The sequence below is a fragment of the Panthera tigris genome, chromosome D4 (assembly GCF_018350195.1).
Source record: "Panthera tigris isolate Pti1 chromosome D4, P.tigris_Pti1_mat1.1, whole genome shotgun sequence".
NCBI classification, from domain to species: domain Eukaryota; kingdom Metazoa; phylum Chordata; class Mammalia; order Carnivora; family Felidae; genus Panthera; species Panthera tigris.
This window is the reverse complement of record NC_056672.1, coordinates 30801613-30815687: the sequence shown is the minus strand read 5'-3', so window position 1 is coordinate 30815687 and position 14075 is coordinate 30801613. Positions and strand designations below refer to the sequence as shown.

At 40.1% G+C, this 14075-nt stretch overlaps 2 protein-coding genes across 2 annotated transcripts in view; one reads left to right on the top strand and one right to left on the bottom strand.

The window, feature by feature from the left end:
* LOC102949619 (zinc finger protein 782) overlaps positions 1-14075 on the top strand; it is a 134967-nt gene that overhangs the window by 23303 nt on the left and 97589 nt on the right. The window lies entirely within an intron of this gene.
* LOC122233009 (F-box/WD repeat-containing protein 2-like) lies at positions 1715-2827 on the bottom strand. The gene is given in 2 exon segments (XM_042963872.1): positions 1715-2604; positions 2607-2827. Coding segments are annotated over 2 exon segments (1029 nt in total). The 5' UTR covers positions 2803-2827; the 3' UTR covers positions 1715-1771.

Here is a 14075-nt window from a genome sequence, read left to right as displayed (position 1 = left end):
TTACATTTACATTAATGGTGCATTTTGAGTTAATTCCTGTATAGTGAAGTTTACGCTGAGATCATTTTGTTGCCTGTGGATATCTACTTGTTCTGTACCATTACCTTTCTTCCATTGAATTTTTTCCTTTGTCAAAAATCAGTTGGCTGTATTTTCATTGGTTAGTTTCTGGGTTTTCTAAATCAGGTAAAGTGATGCTTCCCAAATCATACTTCTTCAACATTGTTTTATCTCTTCTGATTACTTCAGCTTTACATATAAATTTAGAATGATGTTGTGTTTTTTAAAATCTTACTTGCTCTGGCAATTACATTTAATGTATCAGTTTCCAATTCTTATAAGCGTTAATATCTGTACTGTGTTACAATCCGTAAACAAATGATATATACTTATTTAGATCTTTGATTTCTTTTATCAGGGTTTTATAGTTTTCAGTATAAAAGTCCTGTACATGTTTTATTCAATGTATACCTCAATCAGTAATCAATTTTTGATTATTTTGAGGGATTGTAAACGGCATTGTATTTTACTTTGTTTTCTTATCAGTTGTTAGTTTATAGAATATTTTTATATGTCCTTTTATGCTGAGAGCTTGCTGAACTTTCTTAGGAGTGGTAAGAGCAGTGGTAATTTGCCTTGTTTCCAGTCTTAGAGGGAAAGCATCAGTCTTTCACCAGGTTATATTATTTGGCAGGAGGTCTTTTACATTCTTCATCAACTTGAGGAAGCTCTCTTATTTCTCCTATTTCCAGTTTTCAGAGAGTATTTCTTATGAATGGATTTTGAATTTTGTCAAAAAACATTTTTGTCTCTACTTGCTATAATTTTATGGTTTTTCTTATTTATCTCATTAATGTGGTAGACTACATTGAATGATTTTTAAATACTGAATCAGCCTTGCATACTTGGAATAAACCTTACTTGGTCATGTCATATAATTCTTTTTTTGTTGCTAAATTCTGTTTGCTAATATTTCTTTTAATGTTTATTTATTTTGAGAGACAGAGCGAGCGCAACCGGGGGAGGGGCAGAGAGAGAGAATCCTAAGCAGGCTTTGCACTGGCGGCACAGATCCCAACCAGGGACTCAAACTCAAAAACCATGAGATCATGACCTGAGTCCAGATCAAGAGTTGGATGCCTAACCGACTGAGCCACTCAGGTGCCCCATGTTTGCTAATATGTTTAAAGTAGTTTTGCATCTCTGTCCATGAGATAAATTGGTCTGTGGTTTTATACTGTCTTTGTCTTAGTATTCACATCAGGATAATGTTGACCTCATAAAACTGGTTTGAAATTGTTCTCTCCTTTCTATTATCTGGAAGAGATTGTGTGAAAATTATGTTTATTTTTCTTTAAATGTTTGGTAGAATTCTTTTTTTTTATAGTAAAAAGCTTTAATTTAATAGACTGAATGTGTTTTTATAGGCAACCAATTAGCAGATTAATGAGCCATTTAACTTTCTTTACTCAAAACCAATAGTCAAGAAAGATGAACCCAAAATGCATCCTCTTATACTGACCAACATAACTAAGTACAAATGAAGTCAGTGGCATACCCCCACTAGCATGCTGCGCTGTATGTCAATAAAACAAGCCCTCCCCCGCCCCGAGCCCTGGCCCCCCTGGCAAACATGGATAAATGATTGTGCACTGCACAATGATACCATTAGGTGAGAACTTTGGTTCGTATAGTTGGGTGCCACAGAGGTTGCACTGAAAACCTGCAGCCCGGGCACCCAAAGTCAGTCAGCCATGGTAAGCTCGTGGCATCAGCCGTGCTCCTTCCACAACACCAGGTGAATACTGTGGTCAGGCATGCTGTTGGCAAAGACCAAGCCCATGTCATTGTGCCCATCTAGTCCATTGAGCCAGGATGCTTTGCCCACCAGGAAGCTTGAGCCTCTCTTTGATTTCCTATACTCTGGCAGAGGCCAGCGGCTAATCAGGCTCTCTGTCCTCAAGTCCATGATATACAGGTAGCGGTTGTCAAACAGCAGGGCAAAGGTATCTCCAAAGCCAAGCAAGGCCAAGTTTGCTATCTCAGGAGTCTTGATGACCCTGAGAATATCATAACTGGCAAAGTCCCACTGGTAGAGACCCAGCGCGGAACTACAGACAATGTATTTGCCATCAAAATGAAGTCTTGGCTGCAGGCAGATACTCCTTTCCTCAGAGACAGACAATGTCTTCAAGCATTTGCAGTTAATTTCTCTCCCAATCGGCCAAATCTTGATCTCATATTTGTGCACACTTAAGAGTATGTAGTCTCCAGGGCTGTGCAAAAGAGACTTGACTTTGCACTTCTGCAAAACCACCTGTACAGAGAAGTCCATCTTTGTAGTAAGTGCATACACCCTGGCACTGTGTCCAATTAATGATGAGGTCTCAAAGGTTTCATGGTCCTCCAGTTGCTTCATTCTCAAAATAGCCTTCAAATAAACCTTCTTCCAGTGCAAAGCGTCCTGAGCAGAATCATCTATCTGCCAGCCCAAATTTTTACATGCAGTCTGCCACACCTCTGTACAGGCACTTATCACCTTATTCCACTGTTCAGAGACAAGGCAGCATGTGAGTAAAGTCTGGGGATCGAGCCATTTTAACAAAAACTGAGCTCCAGGTGAAGGAGTTTGAGCAAGTCCCGCTTGAGGAGAGGCTCCAGGTTATTGCAGAGATGCCTGAGCTGGACTGCCCCACTCAGACTAATCAGGTGATCCAGAGTTCCATTTTTTTCTGCAAGTCCGTCAGAGAAAGAAATGTAACAAATGTTATCAAGCCATGTCTCAAAGTCCTTTCTCTCCATAAGGTTATGGAAAAATTTACCTGAGCCAGCGTCTCGGGGCCCGGGACCTCGCGCTGGGCTCACACCGACTAGGCACGCTCCAGCCACCAGAGCCTCGTAGCGGCCAGGTCCGCTCCGCGGCCATGGTGCTTGGACCAGCGGCCGCCTCTCGGGGTCTGCAACCTGTTTGGTAGAATTCTTTAGCAAAAGTATCTGGTCCTGGAGATTTTTTTGTGTGTTTAAATTACAAATTCAGTTTCTTTAATAGTTATTGGACAATTTAATTATCACTTTTAGGTTAATTATATTATTTTTGCTTTCCTAGCAATTAGTCCATTTTATGTGTCAGATTTATGTGCATAGAGTTCACGATATTATTCTTTTGTTATAATTTTGGTGTCAGTGGGTTCTGTTTTTTTATACCCTTGTTTTATATGTCATATTGATCATTTGTCTTATTTTTTCTTGTTCATTGTTTCTAGAAGTTTGTCAGTTTTATTCTTTTCATGCAGCTTTCTCTTACTGGATTTTTTAAAAATTGTTTTCTGTTTCCAATTTCATTGATTTCTGCTCTTGAGTTTTCCTTCTGCTGAAGTTGGGTTTATTGTGCTCTCATACTTTTTTTTAATGTTTATTTTTGAGAGAGAAAGACAGAGCGCGAGCAGGGGAGGGGCAGAGAGGGAGATGCAGAAACCGAAGCAGACTCCAGGCTCTGAGCTGTCAGTACAGACCCCAATGCAGAGCTCAAACCCATGAACCATGAGATCTTGACCTGAGCCAAAGTCAGATGTTTAACCAACTGAGCCACCCAGACGTCCCTATTGATTTGAGACATTTTTTTTCTTTTCTAAAGTAAACATTTAGTGCTATAAATTTCTCAGCACTCCTTTAGCTGTATTATACAAATTGTGTATCAAGTCACTAAAACAAATTCTTCATTTATATTTCCTAATGTATCTCCTCCATGATAGATTACAGTATGTGATCTTGAAGAAATGTATTTAAAACATAACTATTTACTTAATACTCACTAGTTGGTAGATACCTGTGCAATTCTAAAGCTGTTTAATAGCACAGCCTTTAATTTTCCTAGAGTGGCTTGAACACTTAGCCAAGCATTCAACTAAGTACTAGAAAAGTAATTATGAACAAAATATAGAATGTCTGCTTTCAGGAAGTTCAGCATTCTAGGGGGAAATTAAAATTAAATTTTATAAGCAAATATAGCTCTGCAAAATGATAAGCACCAGGAAGCAAAATTATACAATGCAGTTTTTCTAATTGCAGTACTTGACTTCAGGGAGCTTAATGAAACCTTTCCATTTAAAAAAAAAAAATGGTGCTATTTGTTGAGGCTGGGTCGGGAGGGGTTCACTAGACTACTTTTTTTTTTTAAATTTTTTTAAATATTTATTTATTTTGTTCTGTTTTTAACTTTATTTATTTTTTAAAATTTATATCCAAATTAATATATAGTGAAGCAATGATTTTTTTTCAATATATGAAATTTATTGTCAAATTGGTTTCCATACAACACCCAGTGCTCATCCCAAAAGGTGCCCTCTTCAATACCCATCACCCACCCTCCCCTCCCTCCCACCCCCCATCAACCCTCAGTTTGTTCTCAGTTTTTAAGAGTCTCTTATGCTTTGGCTTTCTCCCACTCTAACCTCTTTTTTTTTTTTTTTTTCCTACCCCTCCCCCATGGGTTTCTGTTAAGTTTCTCAGGATCCACATAAGAGTGAAAACATATGGTATCTGTCTTTCTCTGTATGGCTTATTTCACTTAGCATCACACTCTCCAGTTCCATCCATGTTGCTACAAAGGGCCATATTTCATTCATTCTCATTGCCACGTAGTACTCCATTGTGTATATAAACCACCATTTCTTTATCCATTCATCAGTTGATGGACATTTAGGCTCTTTCCATAATTCGGCTATTGTGGAGAGTGCTGCTATAAACATTGGGGTACAAGTGTCCCTATGCATCAGTACTCCTGTATCCCTTGGGTAAATTCCTAGCAGTGCTGTTGCTGGGTCATAGGGTAGGTCTATTTTTAATTTTTTGAGGAACCTCCACACTGTTTTCCAGAGTGGCTGCACCAATTTGCATTCCCACCAACAGTGCAAGAGAGCTGTTTCTCCACATCCTCTCCAGCATCTATAGTCTCCTGATTTGTTCATTTTGGCCACTCTGACTGGCGTGAGGTGATATCTGGGTGTGGTTTTGATTTGTATTTCCCTTATGAGGAGTGACGTTGAGCATCTTTTTTCATGTGCCTGTTGGCCATCCGGATGTCTTCTTTAGAGAAGTGTCTATTCATGTTTTCTGCCCATTTCTTCACTGGGTTATTTGTTTTTCAGGTGTGGAGTTTGGTGAGCTCTTTGTAGATTTTGGATACTAGCCCTTTGTCCGATATGTCAGTTGCAAATATCTTTTCCCATTCTGTTGGTTGCCTTTTAGTTTTGTTGGTTGTTTCCTTTGCTGTGCAGAAGCTTTTTATCTTCATAAGGTCCCAGTAATTCATTTTTGCTTTTAATTCCCTTGCCTTTGGGGATGTGTCAAGTAAGAGATTGCTATGGCTGAGGTCAGAGAGGTCTTTTCCTGCTTTCACCTCTAAGGTTTTGATGGTTTCCTGTCTCACATTCAGGTCCTTTATCCATTTTGAGTTTATTTTTGTGAACGGTGTGAGAAAGTGGTCTAGTTTCAACCTTCTGCATGTTGCTGTCCAGTTCTCCCAGCACCATTTGTTAAAGAGACTGTCTTTTTTCCATTGGATGTTCTTTCCTGCTTTGTCAAAGATGAGTTGGCCATACGTTTGTGGGTCTAGTTCTGGGGTTTCTGTTCTATTCCATTGGTCTATGTGTCTGTTTTTGTGCCAATACCATGCTGTCTTGATGATGACAGCTTTGTAGTAGAGGCTAAAGTCTGGGATTGTGATGCCTCCTGCTTTGGTCTTCTTCTTCAAAATGACTTTGGCTATTCGGGGCCTTTTGTGGTTCCATATGAATTTTAGGATTGCTTGTTCTACCTTCGAGAAGAATGCTGGTGCAATTTTGATTGGGATTGCATTGAATGTATAGATAGCTTTTGGTAGTATTGACATTTTGACAATATTTATTCATCCAACCCATGAGCAGGGAATGTCTTTCCATTTCTTTATATCTTCTTCAATTACCTGCATAAGCTTTCTATAGTTTTCAGCATACAGATCTTTTACATCTCTGGTTAGATTTTTTCCTAGGTATTTTATGCTTCTTGGTGCAATTGTGAATGGGATCAGTTTCTTTATTTGTCTTTCTGTTGCTTCATTGTTAGTGTATAAGAATGCAACTGCTTTCTGTACTTTGATTTTGTATCCTGCAACTTTGCTGAATTCATGTATCAGTTCTAGCAGACTTTTGGTGGAGTCTATCGGATTTTCCATGTATAGTATCATGTCATCTGCAAAAAGTGAAAGCTTGACTTTCTCTTTGCTAATTTTGATGCCTTTGATTTCCTTTTGTTGTCTGATGGCTGATGCTAGAACTTCCAACACTATGTTAAACAACAGCGGTGAGAGTGGGCATCCCTGTCATGTTCCTAATCTCAGGGAAAAAGCTCTCAGTTTTTCCCCATTGAGGATGATGTTAGCTGTGGCCTTTTCATAAATGGCTTTTATGATGTTTAAGTATGTTCCTTCTATCCCGACTTTCTCAAGAGTTTTTATTAGGAAAGGGTGCTGAATTTTGTCAAAGGCCTTTTCTGCATCGATTGACAGGATCATATGGTTCTTATCTTTTCTTTTATTAATGTGATGTATCACGTTGATTGATTTGCAAATGTTGAACCAGCCCTGCATCCCAGGAATGAATCCCACTTGATCATGGTGAATAATTCTTTTTATATGCTGTTGAATTCGATTTGCTAGTATCTTATTGAGAATTTTTGCATCCATATTCATCAGGGATATTGGCCTGTAGTTCTGTTTTTTTACTGGGTCTCTGTCTGGTTAGGAATCAAAGTAATACTGGCTTCCTAGAATGAGTCTGGAAGTTTTCCTTCCCTTTCTATTTCTTGGAATAGCTTGAGAAGGATAGGTATTATCTCTGCTTTAACCTTTTATTTATTTTTGAGACAGAGAGAGACAGAGCATGAACGGGGGAGGGACAGAGAGAGAGGGAGACACAGAATCGGAAGCAGGCACCAGGCTCTGAGCCATCGGCCCAGAGCCCGACGCGGGGCTCAAACTCACGGACCGCGAGATCATGACCTGAGCGGAAGTCAGATGTTTAACCGACTGAGCCACCCAGGTGCCCCTATCTCTGCTTTAAACGTCTGGTAGAACTCCCCTGGGAAGCCATGTGGTCCTGGACTCTTATTTCTTGGGAGATTTTTGATAACTGATTCAATTTCTTCGCTGGTTATGGGTCTGTTCAAGCTTTCTATTTCCTCCTGATTGAGTTTTGGAAGAGTGTGGGTGTTTAGGAATTTGTCCAATTTCTTCCAGGTTGTCCAGTTTGTTGGCCTATAATTTTTCATAGTATTCCCTGATAATTGTTTGTATCTCTGAGGGATTGGTTGTAATAATTCCATTTTCATTCATGATTTTATCTATTGGGGTCATCTCCCTTTTCTTTTTGAGAAGCTTGGCTAGAGGTTTATCAATTTTGTTTATTTTTTAAAAAAACCAACTCTTGGTTTCGTTGATCTGCTCTACAGTTTTTTTAGATTGTATATTGTTTATTTCTGCTCTGATCTTTATTATTTCTCTTCTTCTGCTGGGTTTGGGGTGTCTTTGCTGCTCTGCTTCTATTTCCTTTAGGTGTGCTGTTAGATTTTGTATTTGGGATTTTTCTTGTTTCTTGAGATAGGCGTGGATTGCAATGTATTTTCCTCTCAGGACTGCCTTCGCTGCATCCCAAAGCGTTTGGTTTGTTGTATTTTCATTTTCGTTTGTTTCCATATATTTTTAACTTTCTTCTCTAATTGCCTGGTTGACCCATTCATTGTTTAGTAGGGTGTTCTTTAACCTGCATGCTTTTGGAGGTTTTCCAGACTTTTTTCTGTGGTTGATTTCAAGCTTCATAGCATTGTGGTCCGAAATTATGCATGGTATGATCTCAATTCTTGTATACTTATGAAGGGCTGTTTTGTGACCCAGTACGTGATCTATGTTGGAGAATGTTCCATGTGCACTCTAGAAAAAGTGTATTCTGTTGCTTTGGGATGCAGAGTTCTAAATATATCTGTCAAGTCCATATGATCCAGTGTATCATTCAGGGCTCTTGTTTCTTTATTGACCATGTGTCTAGATGATCTATCCATTGTTGTTAGTGGGGTATTAAAGTCCCCTGCAATTACCACATTCTTATCAATAAGGTTGCTTATATTTGTGAGTAATTGTTTTATAAATTTGGGGGCTCCTGTATTCGGCACATAGACATTTATAATTGTTAGTTCTTCTTGATGGATAGACCCTGTAATTATTATATAATGCCCCTCTTCATCTCTTTTTACAGCCTTTAAAGTCTAGTTTGTCTGATATAACTATGGCTACTCCAGCTTTCTTTTGACTTCCAGTAGCATGATAAATACTTCTCCATCCCCTCACTCTCAATCTGAAGGAGTCCTCAGGTCTAAAATGAGTCTCTTGTAGACAGCAAATAGATGGGTCTTGTTTTTTTTTATCATTCTGATACCCTATGTCTTTTGGTTGAAGCATTTAGTCCATTTACATTCAGTGTTATTATAGAAAGATATGGGTTTAGAGTCATTGTGATGTCCGTAGGTTTCATGCTTGTAGCGATGTCTCTGGTACTTTGTCTCACAGGATCCCCCTTAGGATCTCTTGTAGGGTGGTTTGGTGGTGACAAATTCCTTCAGTTTTTGTTTGTTTGGGAAGACCTTTATCTCTCCTTCTATTCTAAATGACAGACTTGCTGGAGAGAGGATTCTCGGCTGCATATTTTTTTCTGTTCATCACATTGAAGATCTCCTGCCAATCCTTTCTGGCCCGCCAAGTTTCAGAAGAGAGATCAGTCACGAGTCTTATAGGTCTCCCTTTATATGTTAAAGCACGTTTGTCCCTTGCTGCTTTCACAATTTTCTCTTTATCGTATATTGCCAGTTTCACTATGATATGTCGTGCAGAAGATCGATTCAAGTTACGTCTGAAGGGAGTTCTCTGTGCCTCTTGGATTTCAATGCCTTTTTCCTTCCCCAGATCAGGGAAGTTCTCAGCTATTATTTCTCAGCTCAGCTACACCTTCAGCACCTTTCCCTCTCTCTTCCTCCTCCGAATACCAATAATGCATATATTATTTCTTTTTAGTGCATCACTTAGTTCTCTAATTTTCCCCTCATACTCCTGGATATTTTTATCTCTCTTTTTCTCAGCTTCCTCTTTTTCCATAATATTATGTTCTAGTTCACCTATTCTCTCCTCCGCCTCTTCAATCCAAGCTGTGGTCGTTTCCATTTTATTGCATCTCGTTTTTAGCGTTTTTCAACTCCTCCTGACTATTCCTTAGTCCCTTGATCTCTGTAGCAATAGATTCTCTGCTGTCCTCTATACTGTTTTCAAGCCCAGCGATTAATTTTAAGACTATTATTCTAAATTCACTTTCTGTTATATTATTTAAGTCCTTTTTGATCAGTTCATTAGCTGTTGTTATTTCCTGGAGATTCTTTTGAGGGGAATTCTTCCGTTTGGTCATTTTTGATAGTCCCTGGAGTGGTGCGGACCTGCAGGGCACTTCCCCTGTACTGTGGTGTATAACTGGAGTTGGTAGGCAGGGCCGAGTCAGACCTGATGTCTGCCCCCAGCCCACCGCTGTGGCCACAGTCAGACTGGTGTGTGCCTTCTCTTCCCCTCTCCTAGGGGCGGGATTCACTGTGGGGTGGTGTGGCCCATCTGGGGTACTGGCACACTGCCAGGCTTGTGGTGCTGGGGATCTGGCGTATTAGCTGGGGTGGGTAGGCAGGGTGCACGGGGGCAGGAGGGGCAGGCTTAGCTCGCTTCTCCTTTGGTGATCCACTTCAGGAGGGGCCCTGTGGCAGCGGGAGGGAGTCAGTCCCGCTGCCGGAGGGGTGGCTCCGCAGAAGCACAGCCGTGGGTGTTTGCACAGTGCAAGCAAGTTCCCTGGCAGGAACTGGTTCCCTTTGGGATTTTGGCTGGGGATGGGCGAGGGAGATGGCGCTGGCGAGCTCCTTTGTTCCCCGCCAAACTGAGCTCTGTCCTCCTGGGGCTCAGCAACTCTCCTTCCCGTTGTCCTCCAGCCTTCCTGCTCTCTGAGCAGAGCTGTTAACTTATGACCTCCCAGATGCTAAGTCCCGCTTGCTGTTGGAACACACTCTGTCTGGCCCCTCCACTTTTGCAAGCCAGACTCGGGGGCTCTGCTTGGCCGGCGGGCTGCCCCTCTGCCCCAGCTCCCTCTCTCCAGTCCGTGTAGCGCGCACCACCTCTCCACCCTTCCTACCCTCTTCCATGGGCCTCTCATCTGCTCTTGGCTCCAGAGACTCCGTCCTTCCAGTCTTCTGGCGGTTTTCTGGGTTATTTAGGCAGGTGTAGGTGGAATCTAAGTGATCAGCAGGACGCGCGGTGAGCCCAGCGTCCTCCTACGCCGCCATCTTCCCTAGAAAGCAAAATTTTAGTAGATTCCTTAATGCCCTTACCCTTTTAGACCATCCCTCCTCCCACAGCCCCTCCAGCAACCCTCAGTTTGTTCTCCATATTTATGAGTCTCTTTTGTTTTGTCCCCCTCCCTGTTTTTATATTATTTTTGTTTCCCTTCCCTTATGTTCATCTGTTTTGTCTCTTAAAGTCCTCATATGAGTGAAGTCATATGATTTTGGTATTTCTCTGACTAATTTCTCTTAGCATAATACCCTCTAGTTCCATCCACATAGTTGCCAATGGCAAGATTTTATTCTTTTTGACTGCCGAGTAATACTCCATTGTATACCACATTTTCTTTATCCATTCATCTACCGATGGACATTTGGGCTCTTTCCATACTTTGGCTACTGTTGATAGTGCTGCTATAAACATCGGGGTGCATGTGTCCCTTCAAAACCGCACACCTGTATCCCTTGAATAAATGCCTAGTAGTGCAATTGCTGGGTCATAGGGTAGTTTTATTTTTAGTTTTCTGAGGAACCTCCATACTGTCTTCCAGAGTGGCTGCACCAGCTTGCATTGCCACCAACAATGCAAAAGAGATCCTCTTTCTCCACATCCTCACCAACATCTGTTGTTGCCTGAGTTGTTAATGTTAGCCATTCTGACAGGTGTGAAGTGGTATCTCATTGTGGTTTTGATTTCTATTTCACTAATGATGAGTGATGTTGAGCATTTTTTCATGTGTCAGTTGGCCATCTGGATGTCTTCTTTGGAGAAGTGTCTATTCATGTCTTTCTGCCATTTCTTCACAGGATTATTTGATTTTTGGGTGTTTAGTTTGCTAAGTTCTTTGTAGATTTTGGATACTAACCCTTTATCTGATATGTCATTTGCAAATACCTTCTCCCATTCTGTCGGTTGCCTCTTAGTTTTGCTGATTGTTTCCTTTGCTGTGCAGAAGTTTTTTATTTTGATGAGGTCCCAGTAGTTCATTTTTGCTTTTGTTTCCCTTGCCTCCGGAGATGTGTTGAGTAAGAAATTGCTGCAGGCAAGATCAGAGAGGTTTTTGCCTGCTAGCTCCTCGAGGATTTTGATGGCTTCCTGTCTTACATTGAGGTCTTTCATCCACTTTGAGTTTATTTTTGTGTATGGTGTAAGAAAGTGGTCCAGGTTCACTCTTCTGCATGTCACTGTCCAGTTTTCCCAGCACCACTTGTTGAAGAGACTGTCTTTATTCCATTGGATATTCTTTCCTGCTTTGTCAAAGATTAGTTGCCCATACGTTTGTGGTTCCATTTCTGGATTCTCTATTCCATTGATCTGAGTGTCTGTTCTTCTGCCAGTACCATGCTGTCTTGTTGATTACAGCTTTGTAGTATAGCTTGAAGTCTGGGATTGTGATGCCTCCTGCTTTGGTTTTCTTTTTCAAGATTGCTTTGGCTATTCGGGGTCTTTTCTGGTTCCATACAAATTTTAGGATTATTTGTTCTAGCTCTGTAAAGAATGCTGGTGTTACTTTCATAGGGATCGCGTTGAATATATAGATTGCTTTGGGTAGCATCGACATTTTCACAATATTTGTTCTTCCTATCCAGGAGCATGAAATCTTTTTCCATTTCTTTGTGTCTTCCTAAATTTCTTTCATCAGCTTTCTGTAGTTTTCAGCATACAGATTTTTCACCTGTTTGGTTAGATTTATTCCTAGGTATTTTATGGTTTTTGGTACAACTGTAAATGTGATCGATTCCTTGACTTCTCTTTCTGTCGCTTCATTGTTGGTGTATAGGAATGCAACCGATTCCTGTGAATTGATTTTATATCCTGCAACTTTGCTGAATTCATGAATCAGTTCTAGCAGTTTTTTGGTGGAAGCTTTTGGGTTTTCCTTATACAGTATCATGTCACCTGTGAAGAAGGAAAGTTTGACCTCCTCCTAGCCAATTTGGATGCCTTTTATTTCTTTGTGTTGTCTGATTGCAGAGGCTAAGACTTCCAATACTGTGTTGAATAACAGTGGTGAGAGTGGACATCCCTGTCTTATTCGTGTCCTTAGGGGGAAAACTCTCAGTTTTTCCCCATTGAGGATGATATTAGCGTTGGGTTGCTCGTATATGGCTTTTATGATCTCGAGGTATGATCCTTCTATCCCTACTCTCTTGAGGGTTTTTATCAAGAAAGGATGCTGTGTTTTGTCAAATGCTTTCTCATCATCTGTTGAGAGGATCATATGGTTCTTGTCCTTTCTTTTATTGATGTGATGAATCACGTTAATTGTTTTGTGAATATTGAACCAGCCCTGCATCCCAGGTATAAATCCCACTTGGTCGTGGTGAATAATTTTTTTAATGTATTGTTGGATCCGGTTGGCTAATATCTTGTTGAGGATTTTTGCATCCATGTTTATCAGGGAAATTGGTCTATAGTTCTCCTTTTTAGTGGGGTCTCTGTCTGGTTTTGGAATCAGGGTAATGCTGGCTTCAGAGAAAGAGTTTCGAAGTTTTCCTTACATTTCTATTTTTTGGAACAGTTTCAAGAGAATAGGTGTTAACTCTTCTTAAATGTTTGGTAGAATTCCCCTGGAAAGCCATCTGGCCCTGGACTCTTGTTTTTTGGCAGACTTTTGATTACTAATTCAATTTCCTTACTGGTTACAAATTTTCTGTTTCTTCCTGTTTCAGTTTTGGTAGTGCATATGTTTCTAGGAATTTGTCCATTTCTTCCACATTGCCCATTTTGTTGGCATATAATTGCTCATAATATTCTCGTATTATTGTTTTTATTTCTGTTGTGTTGGTTGTGATTTCTCCTCTTTCATTCTTGATTTTACTTACTTGGGTCCTTTCCTTTTTCTTCTTGATCAAACTGGCTAGTGGTTTATCAGTTTTGTTAATTCTTTCAAAGAACCAGCTTCTGGTTTCATTGATCTACTGGCTTTTTTTGTTTGTTTTTTTGTTGGGTTGTTTTTTTTTGTTTTTGTTTTTGTTTTTTTTTTTTTTTTTTTTTGTTTCAATAACATTGATTTCTGCTCTAATCTTTATTATTTCCTGTCTTCTGCTGGTTTGGGGTTTTATTTGCTGTTCTTTTTCCAGCTCCTTAAGGCATAAGGTTAGGTTGTGTATATGAGATCTTTCTTCCTTTTTTAGGAAGGCCTGGATTGCTGTACACTTTCCTCTTATGGCCGCCTTTGCTGTGTCCAAGAGGTTTTGGGTTGTGGTGTTATCATTTTCATTGACTTCCATATACTTTTTAATTTCTCCTTTAACTGCTTGGTTAGCCCATTCATTCTTTAGTAGGATGTTCTTCAGTCTCCAAGTGTTTGTTACCTTTCCAAATTTTTTCTTGTGGTTGATTTCGAGTTTCATAGCATTGTGGTCTGAAAATATGCACGGTATGATCTTGACCTTTTTGTACTTACTTAGGGCTGATTTGTGCCCCAGTATATGGTCTATTCTGGAAAACGTTCCATGTGCACTGGAGAAGAATGTATATTCTGCTGCTTTAGGATGAAATGTTCTGAATATATCCATTAAGTCCATCTGGTCCAGTGTGTCATTCAAAGCCATTGTTTCCTTGTTGATTTTTTGATTAAATGATCTGTCCATTGCTGAGTGGGGTGTTGAAGTCTCCTACTATTATGGTATTACTATTGATGAATTTCTTGATGTTTGTGATTAATTGATTTATATAT